The sequence below is a fragment of the Phocoena sinus genome, chromosome 12 (genome assembly GCF_008692025.1).
Source record: "Phocoena sinus isolate mPhoSin1 chromosome 12, mPhoSin1.pri, whole genome shotgun sequence".
NCBI classification, from domain to species: Eukaryota; Metazoa; Chordata; class Mammalia; order Artiodactyla; family Phocoenidae; genus Phocoena; species Phocoena sinus.
The window spans coordinates 70586206-70604655 of NC_045774.1; the positions used below are offsets into that span (position 1 = coordinate 70586206).

The window sequence follows — 18450 nt, forward strand, 5'->3', positions numbered from 1 at the left end:
GATCACCTGCTTTATTGGAGACTATGGACTGCATGCATAATTGAAATCCACAGATAACTCAGTTTTAGAGAGTAGTTTGTTTTTTTCCCATTTATTAATTTTAGTGAAACTCCTGTATAGGACTGCGAAAGAGGAAGTGGTTCTTTTACCTTATTAGCCTGCTGAGTAGCTAAGTGTAAGGCAGAGTCATAACCTCAGAGATGGAAAGCTGTCTTTGCCACTTGGCGAACACCTAGTTGTCTTCAACATATTAAGGCACTAATTTTGCTGGCTTTAGAATATAAAATTAATAGGAAGAAAATATGGGTTGTTTTCATTCTGGGTACTGCTTATAGTCTTTTAAAATATGTTTTTCTTTATATTGACCTGACTCTTAACATTAGCTATCAGTCTTGTCAGGACTCTGCTTCTGTGATACTTGATTGATTTACCTATATATCAATAGAATAAGTAAAAGCCTTTCTTAACATTCTTTCATTGAAAATTTAAGGTAGCATTGCTGATTTGCTGTTAGATGACTTAAAATATGTAAAATGTTTATTCATATATTTTATGTCCACATTCTATTTAATTGCATTTAAAAAGTAAAATTTTAATGCATGTTAATTAATGTTAACCTACTCTTCTGTTTCATTCCATACTTAAAGCATAACTTAAAAAATATTTAGGGATCTTTTGTTAACTTTGCTTCTTAGCTTAAGTCATAACTTAAAAAAATACTCAAACTAAAAATGTGTGTAGCGTGCACAATTATATCTAATATAGACATGAATTCCATATTAGAAAATACAAGTTTGTTTTCAATGCCAAGTTTTTGGTGGCTTAGTCTCTGAATATTTTCCACTGTATCAAACAAATGGTTTGCCTAAATGAGGGCAAAAAACCAGAATTATTTCCTGACATATTGAGTTTTTAAAAACTTTCTTTAAAATGATCTAGAATTCAGATCCCAACCCCCCCAAAATAGCCATTGTGTTTGTTTCTCTTTCCTTTATCATGTTATTCATAATGCTATCCATCTGTGTAACTTTTAAAGCTTTTAAATTTTGTTTTATGTTCTAAAGTGAAACTTGTTTAATATCTGGGCTTTCTCTTTCTCTTTTCCTTGTGTAATTTCACATGTCTGTTATTGCAGAAGTAGCCTAAGTTTGGATGATTTTCGGTAAGTCTTGAGACAGCATGTGATTCTTTTCTGTATAAATTATCTGTTTAACTCCAATTACTGCCTTTATATCAGGTATTTGGGATATCCTTTTTTTTTTTTTTTTTTGGCCACGCCGCACAGCTTGAGGGATCTTAGTTCCTGGACCAGGGATTGAACCTGGGCCAGGGCAGTGAAAGCCTAGAATCCTAACCTCTAGGCCACCAGGGAATGCCCTGGGACATCCTTTTAAGATTAACCTCTACTTTTATTCTAGAGGTCTCCTTTTTGAAATAGCATTATATATGTCATCAGAAAATAAAAATGTCAGCATAAAAATAAAGTGAAAAATCCGGTATTTAGCTTTTTAAGGCTGTTGACTCATTCTTTGTTGTTGTTGTTATTGATCTTGCTAAATTTCTTTTAGAATTATTTGTGTTTAAAGAACTTTCTTTAAAGCAAGAAGTACAATATTTCAGTATTTCTGGGTGTAATCACAAGTGAAATATTTAAAAAATATGTCATTTCAAAAAGCCCAACTGTTTTATAATCTAGGTCTACTAGCATAATCTATCTAGATTCTAGAGATTTTAATAATATTTTGTTAAGATTTTCATATTTTTTTCAGAAAAATTTCTTCTCTCATAGAAAGTTATATTTATAATCCTGGATTTTTTAAAAACACTAATTGCATGCTTGTTTGGGTAAAACAATATTCTAGTTTAAGTATCCTTTTTACTACTACTACTTACTATTAGAGTTTTTCCAGTTTTAAAATAAGTTTGATTTACTCCTTGAACATGTATAAAATGCACATATCACTAATATACTGGTGCATTTGACGCTTCATCAATTTACTTTTATTTCTGTAACTGTTGCATTATTATTATTATTATTATTTTATTTATTTTTTTTTTGCGGTACGCGGGCCTCTCACTGTTGTGGCCTCTCCTGTTTGCGGAGCACAGGCTCCAGACGCGCAGGCTCAGCGGCCATGGCTCACTGGCCCAGCCACTCCGCGTCATGTGGGATCTTCCCGGACCGGGGCACGAACCCGTATCCCCTGCATCGGCAGGCGGACTCTCAACCACTGTGCCACCAGGGAAGCCCTGTTGCATTATTTTTATAAATACGTTTTCTTATAGGAATAATAGCTATTCGTTAAGTTAGGCCTTCAACACCAATCTCCTTGAATTTTAAAATGGTCATTTTTCTTTGGACATCTGTTGTAAGGGCAGTATTACATAGTGAGTTTTAAATTGGATAAAAGTTATGTTTTTATTTGTTGAAACGAGGCAATAATAAGTAGGCTGTAGTGGAGGAAATTTTTTCTGCTTTTTGGCATATTTTTGTTGTTGCTTTTAGAAATGTACTTTTGAAAAAAATTACAAAACCATTATTTAATATATATGGCAGAGCAAGCTTCTTCCTTAGGCTACATTTGCTTTTATCTTTATGTTCATTGCTAAACCTTCCCTTTGGCATTTTATTTTTTCTTGTTATTATTTTGAAGTTATATATGGTGTATTTTATACTTCATTCTTCTTTTGAGTATTTATATGATAATAAAGTTGAAGAAAATTTTCAGAATTTTTTTGTTTTTCCATCTAAAAATGAAGTACTCAGAAGGTCATTGTTTTGTTTTGTTTTTTTCCTGTTACACTGTGCTTTTTTAGCAGTACAGTACAGTTTGAATAGGATAGTCTATTTTTTTTTAATTTTTAAAAATTTTTTTTTGCGGTACGCGGGTCTCTCACTGTTGTGGCCTCTCCCGTTGTGGAGCACAGGCTCCGGACGCGCAGGCTCAGTGGCCATGGCTCACGGACCCAGCCGCTCCGCGGCATGTGGGATCTTCCCGCACCGGGGCACGAACCCATGTTCCCTGCATTGGCAGGCGGATGCTCAACCACTGCGCCACCAGGGAAGCCCAGGATAGTCTATTTTGAACGTCGGTCTAACCACATTTTTAATTTATTTCAAAAAATGTATGGCAGTAAGAAATATGCACCACTAGGGGGCTCTCATCTTTTATTCTTTTTAGTTCAGTTAATGTTTTAAGGTTAAATAGTAGGTAAATTTCAAATGTTTGTTAATAAATATTGTCCCATTTATTCATCCCCTCAAATTTAAACTTTAAATGTTCTGTCACTTTTGGCTATAGAGATGTTGAGACAATCTATGACTGAGAACTCCAAAAAGTTATGTTTAGCTATACCTTCAGTTTACCCTTTTTGCAACCATTTTTATTATTGTTTACAGTAAACTGGACCGTTGTGATAGTGTAATAATTTACTGTGTTCTTGATACATTTTTGTTTAATATTTAGGAGCACACAGAAGAGAGGAGAATCATTTGGAATTAGCCGAATAGGTAGCAAAATTAAAGGAGTCTTCAAGAGCACCACAATGGAGGGAGCTATGTTGCCTAATTATGGCTTAGCTGAAGGTGAAGATGACTTTGTAAGTAAAAATTCTTCAGTTTGTTGTATGTATAATTTCAGACTTAATGTGGCATAAAAAATTGGTTACGCTTGTTATTTTCCCTTTTTTTTAATCTTACTTCTTACTTCAGATTTTGTTTATGTTTCCCATTCTTTCACTAGTCATTATAGTTTCATGGTGCTAATCTAATTTTTTAAATTCCTGAGCACTAAGTTATTGCTTACTAAGGCCAGATGGTTTCTGTTAAGCTGATATACTGCTAAATAGTCAAACAATTTACCACGTTTTGATTAAGCTTTTACTTCATATCCTGATCTTATCTCTTTCTAACCACATGGCCAGGCACACGGAGTTGTGTTAATCGGTGTCTGACCTAACCCCTTGATATTCAGACTGTGATCTGTGGACCAGCAGCATCAGCATTACCTGGGAGCTTGTTATCAGTACAGAATCTCAGGCTTCATCCTAGACCTGCTGAATCATAATTTACATTTTAACAAGATCCCAGATTTATAAGCACGTTACACCCTCCATGCTATTTTATTTCTCTGTCTTTTCACATGTTGTTTTGCTTGAAATGCCTTTTTTTCCCCTTTATTTACCTAGGAAATTCATACTTATCTTTCAGAATCTAGTTTCTTCCCATAAGCCCCTACCTGAGTCCCCAAGCAGAATTGAACATTCCCTCCTTTTTTTGCTTCTGTTAGATCATATGTTAAAACATGTACCACGTTATGTTTGAAATTATGATTTTTTTGGCTGTGCAGCAGGACTTGTGGGATCTTAGTTCCCCCACCAGGGATCGAACCCGGGCCCTGGCAGTGAAAGCTCCGAGTCCTAACCACTGGACTGCCAGGGAATTCCCTGAAATTACGATTTAATTTATGTATTTGAAAGTATGTTTATGATTGTCTTTCCTACCAATTAAGGAGTTCTATAAAGGCAGATATTATCTCATTTGTACTTTGCATTTGTTTAAAAAATCTTTATTGAACAGACATCCTGGATCTTCATTTTGCCTTTTAATGTCTCAGCACTGGAGATAAAAAGCTGATTAAGACCTAAACTTTGCTCTTAAGAAATTTACTATCCTGGGTATAAAAGGGATGAATATTAGTGATTGGATTGGTAATGACCAAGAAGAAGGAAGTGGGGAGAGAAGAGTAAATAAACCTATTTTTCCTCTTTACCCCTTCCTTTCAACCTTTGTCCCTTTGCACTGATAAATTGTTAAAAAGATTCATTGCTTCTTCACAGTAATTTTAATGGAAGAAAAACTTATTTAATCCTTTTTTTTCTTTTTAGATAATCCAAATACAGCATTCTTTTCATGCCCATATTTTTCCTTAAGTATGGGTAGAAGAAAGACAGTAGACCAGAGGAGGGAGTCTTTTAAAAAAAAACAATGTTTAAGTTTTTAGATCTTAAGCATCTCAATTTTTTAATAGTATAGAAAAGTAGAAGAAAATTTAAAATACCACCCGTAATTCTGCCACCCAATAACTACTTCTATTAACATTCTTGTGATTCTGTTTTTTAAAAATATCTTTCCCCTTCCCACCTCCATAAATTAGGCTATATGTAGATTGCTATCCTGATCTCTGCCCACTTAATATAACAAAATATAACTTAAATATAACTTAATATAACAAAAGCATTTACCCATGTTATTGTGAACTCGAAACATAATTTTTATGGGGAAAGATGTACTTTTTCTTTTTTGTTCTTCCCAATTACTTGAAATACAAGCTATAGTTTTGCTTCAGGAATAGGAGGCTTTTTTTTTTTTTTTTGTCTGCACGGGCTCTAGGCGCGTGGGCTTCAGTAGTTGTGGCTTGTGGGCTCTAGAGTGCAGGCTCAGTAGTCGTGGCACATGGGCTTAGTTGCTCTGTGGCATGTGGGATCTTCTGGACCAGGGATCGAACCCTTGTCCCCTGCATTGGCAGGTGGATTCTTAACCACTGCGCCACCAGGCAAATCCAGGAGGCTATCTTTAAAAAGCTGAGAAAGTTTGTTCTGTTTTGTAGTGGCCCAAGGAGGAAGGAAATTCTTTATTGGTCTTTATTTACTTATTTTTTATTGAAGTATAATTTTTTGTTTAATTTTTAATGGAGTATAGTTGATTTACAATGTTGTGTTAGTTCCAGGTGTACAGCAAAGCGAATCAGTCATACATATACACATATACACTCTTTTTTTTTAGATTCTTCTCCCATATAGGCTATTACATAGTGTTGAATAGAGTTCCCTGTGCTATACAGCAGGTTCTTATGAGTTATCTATTTTATATATAGTAGTGTGTATACGTCAGTCTATCTCCCAATTTATCCCCCACCTTACCCCGTTAACCATAAGTTTGTTTTCTGCATCTGTGACTCTACTTCTGTTTTGTAAATAAGTTCATTTGTACGCTTTTTTAGATTCCACATATAAGCGATATCATGAGATATTTGTCTTTCTGTGTCTGACTTACTTCACTCAGTATGACAATCTCTGGGTCCATCCATGTTGTTGCAAATGGCATTATTTTTTTCTTTTTTATGGCTGAGTAATATTCCATTGTATATATGTACCACATCTTCTTTTATCCATTCCTCTGTTGATGGACACTTAGGTTGCTTCCATGTCCTGGCTATTGTAAATAGTGCTGCAGTGAACATTGGGGTGCATGTATCATTTTGAATTATAGTTTCCTCTGGGTATATGCCTAAGAGTGGGATTGCTGGGTCATATGGTAGTTATATTTTTAGTTTTTTAAGGAACCTCCATACTGTTCTCCATAGTGGCTGAACCAATTTACATTCCTACCAACAGCGTAGGAGGGTTCCCTTTTCTCCACACCCTCTCCAGCATTTATTGTTTGTAGATTTTTTTTTTTTAATTTTTAAATTTATTTTTGGCTGCATTGGGTCATCGCTGTGCGCGGGCTTCCTCTAGTTGCAGCAAGCAGGGGCTGCTCTTCGTTGCAGTGTACGGGTTTCTCACCGCAGTGGCTTCTCTTGTTGCAGAGCACAGGCTCTAGGCGTGTGGGCTTCAGTAGTTGTGACTCGTGGTCTCTAGAGCATAGGCTCAGTAGTTGTGGCACACAGGCTTAGTTGCTGCACGGCATGTGGGATCTTCCTGGACCAGGGATCGAACCCGTGTCCCCTGCATTGGCAGGTGGATTCTTAGCCACCGAGCCACCAGGGAAGTCCTGTTTGTTGATTTTTTGATGATGGTCATTCTCTCTGGTGTGAGGTGATACTTCATTGGAGTTTTGATTTGCATTTCTCTAATAGTGATGTTGAGCATCTTTTCATGTGCTTTTTGGCCATCTGTATGTCTTCTTTGGAGAAATGTCTGTTTAGATCTGCCCATTTTTTGAATGGGTTATTTATTTTTTTGATATTGAGCTGCATGAGCTGTTTGTATATTTTGGAGATTAATCCTTTGTCAGTTGCTTCATTTGCAAATATTTTCTCCCATTCTAAGGGTTGTCTTGGAATTCTTGATTGGAAGCAAAGATAGTAATAATGGAAAGTAGGGTAAGAGGGCAAACTAATTGTTAGTACTCTGAAGAGAAAAGGCAGGAGGTGGCTAGGGTGTTAAACCAGACCAAGACAGTCCCACTTAGGATTTGGAGGTACTGTGCTAGTTCTGAACTGTGGGACCTCAGGGAAATCTCCTTTGCCTTGTTTAGGAAGTGTATGGGAAAGGGAAATTGCCAGTCTCACTGCCAGGGCTAAAGTGGTATGTGATCCAGAATTGAGACCTGGAAGATTTTTATTTTTTTAGAAAAAGGATCAACTTGGCGTGATCATTTGGTAGCAGTGCCTCCTTGCTATGTGACCTTGGGTAAATTGCTTAATTTTATTTTGATTTAACTTCTTCACATGTGAAATGGGGATAATAGTATCTAGCTTGTATATGGGTGTTGTGAGGATTAATAAGTGATATATATGAAGCACTTGGGACAGTGCCCAGCACACAGTAAGTGCAGTAAGTACTATACAGTGTTATAATACCATCAGATAAATTATAAGTTAAATTGGCATATGTATACTGGCCTGGGAACCAAAGTCTTCTATGTAAGGTTAGGTCTGTCTGAAAATGCATTTCTGTCCAAGTTCAGAACTGATTCACAGATAAACTTCTGGAACGTAATACGCCCATTGGTATATTGGCAGTTATCCCCAACATAGGAAAGGCTAATAATGAGTTAAATTATAGTATTTCTCAAGGAAATAGGGGTACATCTCTTTGCCTTTTATCCTCTGCCTGTTTTATTCCCTATCTTCTTTGTAGAGGGAACATCTGTTTGAAAATGAGAAAGCACTTGGTTTTCCTTTTTATAAAATTTTGGTTATATATTTTTAAATAATATTAAAGGAATCCCTGAAAATTCTTAGAGAAATATTGCCCTAGAGATTTACTTTTTTGATATAAACACCATTTAAATGGTAGCAGTAATAAAATATAAAACTTTGTTCTTTGTCTTTTATTGATATTTTTATGTTGCTAAGAATTTTTTTTCTATTTTGTTTCTTAGATTGATTTTTATTTAAGAATGTCCCATTTCTTGGCTTTTAGTCAGCTTGTGAAACAAATTTTCTACCATTTTATGATTCATTTTACCATTTCTCTTCAAAAGCCAAGTCTGTTAACAAAATTACAGTTGTAATAACCATAGAAAATGCTGCCCTGTACCTCAGATTCCAAGCAGTGGAGTGGGTGTTTCCCTCACACATGCTTCTCTGTTTTTCTTCCAGGTTTGTAAGGAGATAGCCTTGTCCCCAAAAGGCAAGAACTAACACTTATCATCTGTTTTTACAGTTTCATTGTCTTAGGCCTGGAAGACATTTTTGTTTTCAACAGAGCATTAAGAAGTCTTCCTAAGATTCTTAACAGTCTTATTAGGGGTGACAGAAAGCCATTTTAGGACAGGAACAGAAAAAGGAATAATTGCCAAGGGACTTAGTGGGGGAGGAAAAGAATTCACGTAGAAGAGAGTTGGCTACCAGGTGTGGGAAGAGAGTAGAATGGAGAGTGAAGGTAGGGTGCTAGAATTCTGGAAAGAAGTACCTCTTCCCTACTGGTTTGCTCTGACTAGACTGTTCAGAATTCTCTTAAGTGCTACAACCTTTGACTCATTTCCTTAAAAAAGTGTGTTCAAGATGGTTGTGTTTTATCTGTAAAATTTTGCCCCCTTTAACATGAATCAGAGATGTCTAGGTGACCAGGTGTTATAATGTGCCAGTTCAGAGATTCTTTTCCGATTTAATGAAGACAGACATTTTTTCCCTCTTCTTTCTGCATGTTTATTTCTAGAACATGTTTAACACTGCTTTTTTAAAATAATTGTTCTTCAAGTAATAATTTAAAGATTATTTATTTTAAATATTTATATTATTAAAATTTTAGAAGCTAGGAGATGAGAAAACAATCTTAATTATATAGAGGTGGGTCCCTTTCAGACCTTTTTTCTAATTTTATGTTATCTAATGCTGCAGTGAATGTATTTATACTTGTGCCTTTTTCACAGTTTAAAAAAATTTGTCTAAAATAAATGCTTGTGTTAGAATAAGTTGCCAGAAATGGAATTAACTTGGTTGAAACCGTTTTATGGCTTCTTATATTGATAAATGTATATGGGCAAAACGCTTTCTAAAAGGATTGTACAGGTATATCTTGTAACCAACAATATATTGCATATCCAGTTTTTCTGTGCAGTTTCCATCAGTGGCTGTTATCATAAAATTTTACATTCCTAAATGAAAGATATCAGTACAGTAATTTCTACTTCTTATTACCAGAGTTAAATATTTTTCTGTATTTGTGTATTTTTAATATCTTTTCCAGTAATTGCTGAAGTGTCTTATATTCTGTTGAATTTTCATATATTGGTGATGCAACAAAACCTGGAGTTGATGCTAGTAACTTGTTAGTTTTAGTTTTTTACCCTTAACCTTTTCAGTAGAAAATTTGATATCACTTAATTTCAAAAGTATTAAAAAATTATAGACTTTATATGGGCATATTACTTTGTAGTTACATCTCATATGCTATAGGTATAAAGGTCCTGGAAGTATTAATTTTTTTTCTGATGATTTTTTTCCAGATTGAAGAAGGTATTGTTGTAATGGAAGATGATTCTCCAGTGGAAGCTGTGAACACACCTAATACTCCTCGAAACCTTGCTGCATGGAAAATTAGCATTCCATATGTAGACTTTTTTGAAGATACCTCCTCTGAAAGGAAGGAGAAAAAGGAGAGAATACCAGTGTTTTGTATTGATGTTGAAAGAAATGATAGAAGAGCAGGTATTAATATTATTAATGCTTATAGCACTAATCAGGTATTAAAATGATTAAGACAGCATTTCTCCTCCTCCATTGTTGTGGGCTAGTAATAATTGGTAAAAATACGATCAAACACAACTTTACAAGTTTTCTTTATGTTTTGCTGTCTTTTTTCTTTTGGTTATTTCATCCGTGTGTTACAGTCGAGACAGGGGTAAACAGCATCCATAGCAGGATAAATATTCGCCACCCTGGGCTTTGTCCAAGAGAGTGGGCAGTCTGTATAAGCAAAAACACATCAAAGTTGTGCACATTTTGGGAATGATGAGCAGAAAAATAAAGTTAACCTCAGGAAGAAGGGACAGTCTGTGAGGAAAGAAGGAAAAAGTGGCAGGGTTAGGAAATGGTTTCGAGTGACGAAGTGATAAGATGAAGGTCAGTGCTAATGATTCCCCTTATTTATTTTTCAAAAAGTATTAGGTGTTTGATTTTTCTCAGAAGCGGATCCTGTTTCATGCGTAGGAACATAAAGTATAGGAATGGGGAAGGAAGAATGCTCAGAGTAGCTAGCAATGATATTCCCTATTGTAGTTAAATACCAGGCAGGATCTTGTTCTCTTCACTTCTGAGTCACTGCTACTTGATTTTGCTGTAACTTCTGTTCGGTCTTGCTAGATGCTGTTCTATCTCAGCGTTTTAATAAGTATACAGACAAACCTTTGTCGATATTAGAGTTTCATTTCAGTTTCAAACACAGTCACTTACGTCTTTTGTCTGCTGTTTCTACTGATAGGAATTTTAAGTGTTAAAAAGCATTTGGAAAGGAATACTCCTAGTTAACTTCTGGATTCAATTCTTTGCTGTGCCTAGTACTTAAAATCTGGCTTTTCTCTCAGTGTTCTTGGCTCTCAGAAAATTATTTAAAATGTTTGATTATTCAGATATAAATCCCTATCAATATAAATAAATTGCTTTTTATTGAGGTATAATTGACATACATTATTACATTAGTTTTTTAGGTGCAATATAGTGATTCAATATAGTGATTCTGCATTTGGATACACTGCAAAATGATCACCACAATAAGTCTGGTTACCGTCCTTCACCATACAAAGTTAATACAATATTATTGACTGTGTTCCCCATGCTGTACTTTATATCCCTATGACTTACTTATTTTATAACTGGAAGTTTGTACTACTTGATCACCTTCACCCATTTTATCCTTCTCCTCTGGCAGCCACCCATCTGATCTCTGTATGAGTCTGCATTTTGTTTTTGTTTGTTTGTTTTGTTTTTTAGATTCCATGTATAAGTGAAATCATGTGCTATTTGTCTTTCGTTGATTTATTTCATTCAGCTTAATACCCTCAGGGTCCATCCATGTTGTTACAAATGGCAAGATTTCATTCTTTTTAAATGGCTGAGTAGTATTCCATTGTATACATATACCACATCTTCTCTATCCATTCATCTGTTGATGGACATTTAGGTTGTTTCCATGTCTTGTTTATTGTAAATAATGCTGCAGTGAATATAGGAGTGCATATATCTTTTCGAATTAGTGTTTTTTTGGATAGATACCCGGCAGTGGAATTGTTGGATGGTATGGTAAATCTGTTTGTAATTTTTTGAGGAACTTCCATACTGTTTTCCATAGTGACTGCACCAATTTACATTCCCACCAACAGTACACAAGGGTTCCCTTTTTACCACATCCTCATCAACACTTGTTATTTCTTGTCTTTTTCACACTGGCCATTCTGACAGGTGTGAGGTGGTATCTCATTGTGGTTTTGATTTGCATTTCCCTGATGATTAGTGATGTTGAGCGTCTTATCATGTGTCTGTTTAGCCATCTATATGTATTCTTTGGAAAAATGTCTATTCAGATCATCTGTCCGTTTTTTAATAGGTGTTTTTGTTATTGAATTGTGTGAGTTCTTTATGTATATGGGATATCAAGCCCTTATTAGATATATGCTTTGCAAATACCTTCTCCCATTCAGTATTTTTGTATTGTTGATGGTTTCCTTCACTGTGCAAAATCTTTTTGTTTGATGTAGTCCCATTTGTTTATTTTTGCTTTGTTTCCCTTGCCTTTAGAGTCAGATGAAAACAAAAAAATCACTAAAACCAATGTCAGGGAGCTTGCCACCTGTGTTTTCTTCTAGGAGTTTTATGGTTTCAAGTCTTTCATGCAAATCTTTAATTTATTTTCAGTTAATTTTTTTACATGGTGTAAGATAGTGGTCCAGTTTCATTCTTTTGCATGTAACTGTTCAGTTTTCCCAACACCATTTATTAATTTTAATTTTAGTTTATAAAAATTTTTTTTAAATTTATTTATTAATTTTTGGCTGCATTGGGTCTTTGTTGCTGCACACGGGCTTTCTCTAGTTGCAGCGAGCAGGGGCTACTGTTTGTTGCGGTGTGCGGGCTTCTCATTGTGGTGGCTTTTCTTGTTGTGGAGCACGGGCTGTAGGAGTGTGGGCTTCAGTAGTTGTGGTGCACAGGCTCAGTAGTTGTGGCTCGCAGGCTCTGGAGCACAGGCTCAGTAGTTGTGGCACATGGGCTTAGTTGCTCCACTACATGTGGGATCTTCCCGGACCAGGGATCAAACCCATGTCCCCTGAATTGGCAGGTGGATTCTTAACCACTGAGCCACCAGGGAAGCCCTAATTTTATTTATTTATTTATTTATTTATTTATTTATTTATTTGACCGTGCCGGATCTTAGTTGCGGCACGCAGGATCTTCGCTGCTGTGTGTGGGATCTTCATTGCTGCCTGCGGGATCTTTAGTTGCAGCATGTGGGATCTTTAGTTGTGGCATGTGGGTTCTTAGTTGCTGCATGTGGGCTCTAGTTCCCTGACCAGGGATCGAACCCAGGCCCCCTGCTTTGGGAGAGTGGAGTCTTAACCCCTGGACCACCGGGGATGTCCCTATTTTTATTTTAATTTTTAAAAATAAGTCACACTGGTGGCGCAGTGTTTAAGAATCTGCCTGCCAATGCAGGAGACATGGGTTCGATCCTTGGTCCAGGAAGATCCCACATGCCGCACAGCAACTAAGCCCATGCTCCACAATTACTGAGCCTGCGAGCCACAACTACTGAGCCTGTGCTCCACAACTACTGACGCCCATGCGCCTAGAGCCCGTGCTGCACAACAAGAGAAGCCACTGCAATGAGAAGCCTACACATTGTAACGAAGAGTAGCCCCTGCTCAACACAGCTAGAGAAAGCCTGCACACAGCAATGAAGATCCAATGCAGCCAAAAATAAATAAATAAAATAAATAAATTAAAAAAATAAAATAAAATAAGCCACCCAATTTATGGTGTTTTGTTATAGCAGCCTGAGCAGACTAAGACGGTTACAGAAAGGTTGCAAAAAATAGTACAGAAAGTTGTCATACACCCTTTACCCAGCTTCCCCTTGTATTGACATCTTATAAAACCATAGTACAATGATTGAAACCAGGAAATTAGCATTGATGGGATATTCATTTGAATTTCACCAGTTTTCCCACTAATACCCTCTTTCTGGTTCAGGATCCAACCCAGGATCCCACACTGAATTTAGTCTTGTCTCCTTAGTCTCCTATGTTCTGTGATAGTTTCTCAGTCTTCCCTTGTCTTTAATGAACTTGACACTTTTTTAAAGAGTCCTGACTAGTTATTTGTAGAAAACACTTGAGTTTGTTCCTCCACTTGAGTTTGCTGCTTAACAATGTTTACTTATTAAAGGACAGAAGAGGCTCTCCTTTCCCCACTGTATATTCTTGCCTCCATTGTCATAAATTAATTGACCATATATGTGTGAGGTTATTTCTGGGCTCTATCTTCTGTTCCATTGATCTATGTGTCTGTTTTTATGCTAGTACCATACTTGTTTGATTATTATAGCTTTGCAGTACAGTTTAAAATCAGGGAGCATGATACCTCTAGCTTTGTTCTTTTTTCTCAAGATTGTTTTGGCTAATCAAAACTACAATGAGGTGTTACCTCACACCAATCAGAATGGCTATCATCAAAAAATCTACAAACAATAAATGCTGGAGAAGGTGTGGAGAAAAGGGAACCCTCTTGCACTGTTGGTGGGAATGTAAATTGATACAGTCATTTGGAGAACAGTATCGAGGTTCCTTAAAAAACTAAAAATAGAACTACCATATGACCCAGCAATCCCACTACTGGGCATATACCCTGAGAAAACCATAATTCAAAAAGAGTCATGTACCACAATGATCATTGCAGCTCTATTTACAATAGCCAGGACATGGAAGCAACCTAAGTGTCCATCGACAGATGAATGGGTAAAGAAGATGTGGCACATATATACAATGGAATATTACTCAGCCATAAAAAGAAATGAAATTGAGTTATTTGTAGTGAGGTGGATGGACCTAGAGTCTGTCATACAGAGTGAAGTAAGTAAGAAAGAGAAAAACAAATACCATATGCTAACACATACATATATGGAATCTAAAAAACAAACAAACAAAAAAACACTGGTTATGAAGAACCTAGGGGCAGGACAGGGATAAAGATGCAGAAGTAGAGAATGGACTTGAGGACACGGGGAGGGGGAAGGGTAAGCTGGGACGAAGTGAGAGAGTGGCATGGACTTATATATACTACCAAATGTAAAATAGATAGTTGTAGGAAGCAGCCGCATAGCACAGGGAGATCACCTCAGTGCTTTTGACCACCTAGAGGGGTGGGATAGGGAGGGTGGGAGGGAGATGCAAGAGGGAGGAGATATGGGGATATATGTATATGTATAGCTGATTCACTTTGTTATAAAGCAGAAACTAACACACCATTGTAAAGCAATTATACTCCAATAAAAGTGTTAAAAAAACAATAGACATAGGGATAGTCAAAAAAAAAAAGAAAAAAGAACTAGAACTTGAAGGTTTGGAAAATTCTCGGACTATCCATATATCATGCTCTGGAAAAAAGCCAAGGGTGTGGCTGAACAATGGTTTGCTGAAGAGATCAGGCATGGGACTCATGGATCAATCATCTCAGCAGAAGCCAGGAATAGAGCTGTGGCTATCCAGGAAAGATCTGTGGAGGACCCTGTTGTTTGGAACTCTCTGGGCTTCTTGGACCTGGATGTCTGTTTCCTTCCCCAGGTTAAGGAAGTTTTCAGCCATTATTTCTTCAGATAACTTTTCTGCCCCTTTTTCTCTTCTGCTTTTGGGACCCCTATAATGCGAGTGTTATTTCACTTGATATTATCCTATAGGTCCCATAAGTTATCTTCTTTTTTTTTATTTTGTGGTACGCGGGCCTCTCCCGTTGCTGAGCATGGGCTCCGGACGCGCAGGCTCAGTGGCCATGGCTCATGGGCCCAGCTGCTCCGCGGCATGTGGGATCTTCCCGGACCGTGTCCCCTGCATCGGCAGGCGGACTCTCAACCACTGCGCCACCAGGGAAGCCCTATTTCCTCATTTTACTTGACTCTGTGCTTCTTCCTGTGTATTAGGGGAAACAGCTACCTCTCTCAGTCTTGAAGAGTGGCCTGTGTAGGTGATTAGCCCTCTAATTCAACCTTGCCCTAGGTCTTCTTTGTCTTTTGAACCTTTGTGATTGTCTAAACTACCTGATTTATTCTTGATATATGCCTGTTATGGAGCATATGCCAAGACCTATTAGTGTTCCAAGGGGAGGAATCCCGTTTATCGCCTCGTTTCAGGCTGATGGGAAGCCAGACACTTAGGCAGCAGCCTTTAAAGTAGGCAGATATATACAGTCCTGCAGGGCCACAGTCAAAATCCCTACCTGCCTCCATTCCAGGAGATCTGGAGGTGTCCTCGGGGTGCATAGTTGCAGACGAGTGTATGAGCTCCTGAGAGTTCTTATTGAGCTGTAGTGAGGCCAAGGGGGTGTGCAGGGATGGTGTCTCCCTGCTTACGTTCTCTGGGTGCTCTTCCTTAGCTCCTAGGTGTGTGGAAAATCTGAAGCCTGTCCCTCAGGCTGAAGATCCAAGCTAAGTAAATAGGCTTTTTTCACAGGAAAACTGGGGTTTTATTTAGTGTGCTGTCTGTGCAGTCCCTGGGGGGCGGTGTGCCTTTCCAGGAACTGTCTTTCCAACTGGTACAGTCCCGTGGAGCTCAGTATTGCCAGCTCCCTTAGCCACCAGGTCCAGGTGATCAAGGGGTGTCCCCTGTGTGGATTGCACACACCTGCTGGCTTCAGCAAGGCAGCTGGTGAGTGTAGGGGGCAGGGCATGCTGGCCAGTGTCAGAAAGGCTGCATGTGCCTGCAGCTCTCAGCAGTGCAGTGGGAGAGTGCCTTGCCTATGTGAGTGAGCTGGCTTTAGGCGGGGAGAGGAAGAATGCTGCAGCTGCTCGTGCTTGCCAGTCACAGCCCGGGAGCCAGGGAGCACTGCAACCACTCTGGCTTCAGCAAGGCAGTGGGATAGTGCTGCAACCACTTACCCCTGCCTATCCAAGCAAGGCTGGGGGGTGCCATTTCCAAGCTTGTCTGCCTGTGCTAGCAGGGTATGTGGGGGGACAGTAATGGCACCTGCCCCTGCCTGCGTCTTGGGAGAGTTTCAGCTGTCCCCTGCCCCTCCAGCATGCTTTTAGATTAGCAAACGAGTTTTCTTACATGTAGTCTAGGCACTTTATTTTCTTTTTTTTTTTGGTACGCAGGCCTCTCACTGCTGTGGCCTCTCCCGTTGCGGAGCACAGGCTCCGGACGCGCAGGCTCAGTGGCCATGGCTCACGGGCCCAGCCGCTCCGCGGCATGTGGGATCTTCCCGGACTGGGGCACGAACCCATGTCCCCTGCATCGGCAGGCGGACTCTCAACCACTGCGCCACCAGGGAAGCCCAAGGCACTTTCTTTTCTTTCTTTCTTTTTTTTTTTTTGGCCGCACTGTACAGCTTGCGGGATCTTAGTTCCCTGACCAGGGATCGAACCTATGCCAGCTGTAGTGGAAGTGCGGAGTCATAACCACTGGACCTCCAGGGAATTCCCAAGAAATAATAAATTATTAAGACTGGAATAATTTCCAGCTTTGTATACTTAATGTTATAAATAGTGCATTCTTTTAGTAGTAGTTTGTAAAATTGTTTATTTCTCAGTGTGTATTCATTCATTTTGCAGTTGGGCATGAGCCTGAACATTGGTCTGTCTATAGAAGATACCTTGAATTCTATGTACTTGAGTCAAAACTAACAGAATTTCATGGTATGTTGTCCTTTTTGTATAAAACATTACATTTCAGCATTAGTTTTCTTGAAAGCTGTTGAACCAGCTTTCTGAAATTACTTTCTAATTTTAAGTAACTGTACTAAGGAAATGTAACAGTGACACTTGTGTACACTACTAGTGATAATAGGAATGTACTGTTTTTATCTCATTTCTGCTTATTTATATTTTTTAAGTTTTTACAATGCAAATTTATTGCTTTTCAAGCAATAATGATATTAAAATTTAAAAGACAGTGGCAGAGAATTTAAACCAGGCATTTGAGTTGCTCTTTTCTTTTGCCATCATCTTCTGTTGTAAACATGTTTCTATGCGACATGACAGATGTTTTGATTTAGCTCTTAGATTTCGATATGGAAAAAAAACCTTGTAGTTGTGTGTTTCTTTTAAGGGTAGATCAATCAGAAAATCAGAGCACTCTTTCTTTTCAGTCTTCCTCTCACCTCTCAGTCTCTCTTATCTGTCCATTTATTTTAGTTAATATTAGGTTTATAGTCATGAAGTATTTCTAGTCATTTTGTATGTAAATTGCTGAGCTTGAATTGTGTATTCTGAATCTTTTGATTTTAGAAAAGTTCTGTGGAGTGTCCCCTGATCCAAATTCAGGTTGGTTTTGAATTGTAAAGGGCAGGGAAACTTCTCTACTCTGCTATAAGAACAAAGCCCACAATAAGGAGATTATAGAAAGATAAAAAATACAAGGTCCCACTCCATACTTTTTTGTCTAGATTTTGAGTTTGTACTTGTCCTTAAATGGTTTTCTCTTTGCCTTTGCCAGTCTGGTACAATGCCATCCTTGTCTTGGTCTTTCTCTGAGACTTTTCCTTTTGATTTAGAGTTGAGAAAAGATCATTTATCTCCGTAATTTAAAATCCTGGACCAATCAAAGTTGGTTGGATTCTCAACAATATTTTTCCTTTTTGGTACTAAAATGTCCAAAGTTGGCCCTATCTGAGAAAACATGTCCATGGTTTTTAAATTTTGTTTTTAAGCTTATATAGCATTGGCAAAATGCTGCCATTTTCTCCGTGAGAGAGTAGGTATTTCTTCAGTAAGATTTTGTCTAATAGAATCCCACCAATTTCAAAATAATCTCATGATAAGTTTTTGAAGCTTTTTTACTAGTATAGAAGGCTAAATAAATCTGTGTCAACAAAGGGAGGTGATATTTTGGATATCAGTAGAGTCAAGTTCTTTGGTCTGGTCTTCTGACTTTTGAAGCTCTCTGATTTTGTCAAGATTATATAAATGATAATGCCACATCTCTACAAGGCAGCATTGGGAATCTGAAGTTGCCATAGTAAATTATAAATTAGGTTGTAAAAATAATAGCAGAACATAGTAATAACTTTCATATATATT

The 18450-nt window shown here is 37.7% G+C and overlaps 1 protein-coding gene across 10 annotated transcripts in view; it reads left to right on the plus strand.

Annotated features, from left to right (window-relative positions):
- SNX14 (sorting nexin 14) overlaps positions 1 to 18450 on the plus strand; it is a 68343-nt gene that overhangs the window by 37524 nt on the left and 12369 nt on the right. For 7 of the 10 annotated variants that reach the window (XM_032651879.1, XM_032651886.1, XM_032651876.1 and 4 more), the window contains exons 16-19: positions 1136 to 1162; positions 3468 to 3600; positions 9680 to 9881; positions 16984 to 17067. In XM_032651879.1, coding sequence (XP_032507770.1) covers positions 1136 to 1162; positions 3468 to 3600; positions 9680 to 9881; positions 16984 to 17067 — 446 coding nt within the window. The remainder of the gene's footprint in view (positions 1 to 1135; positions 1163 to 3467; positions 3601 to 9679; positions 9882 to 16983; positions 17068 to 18450) is intronic. The other 3 variants (XM_032651883.1, XM_032651882.1, XM_032651885.1) reach the window with 1 other exon arrangement.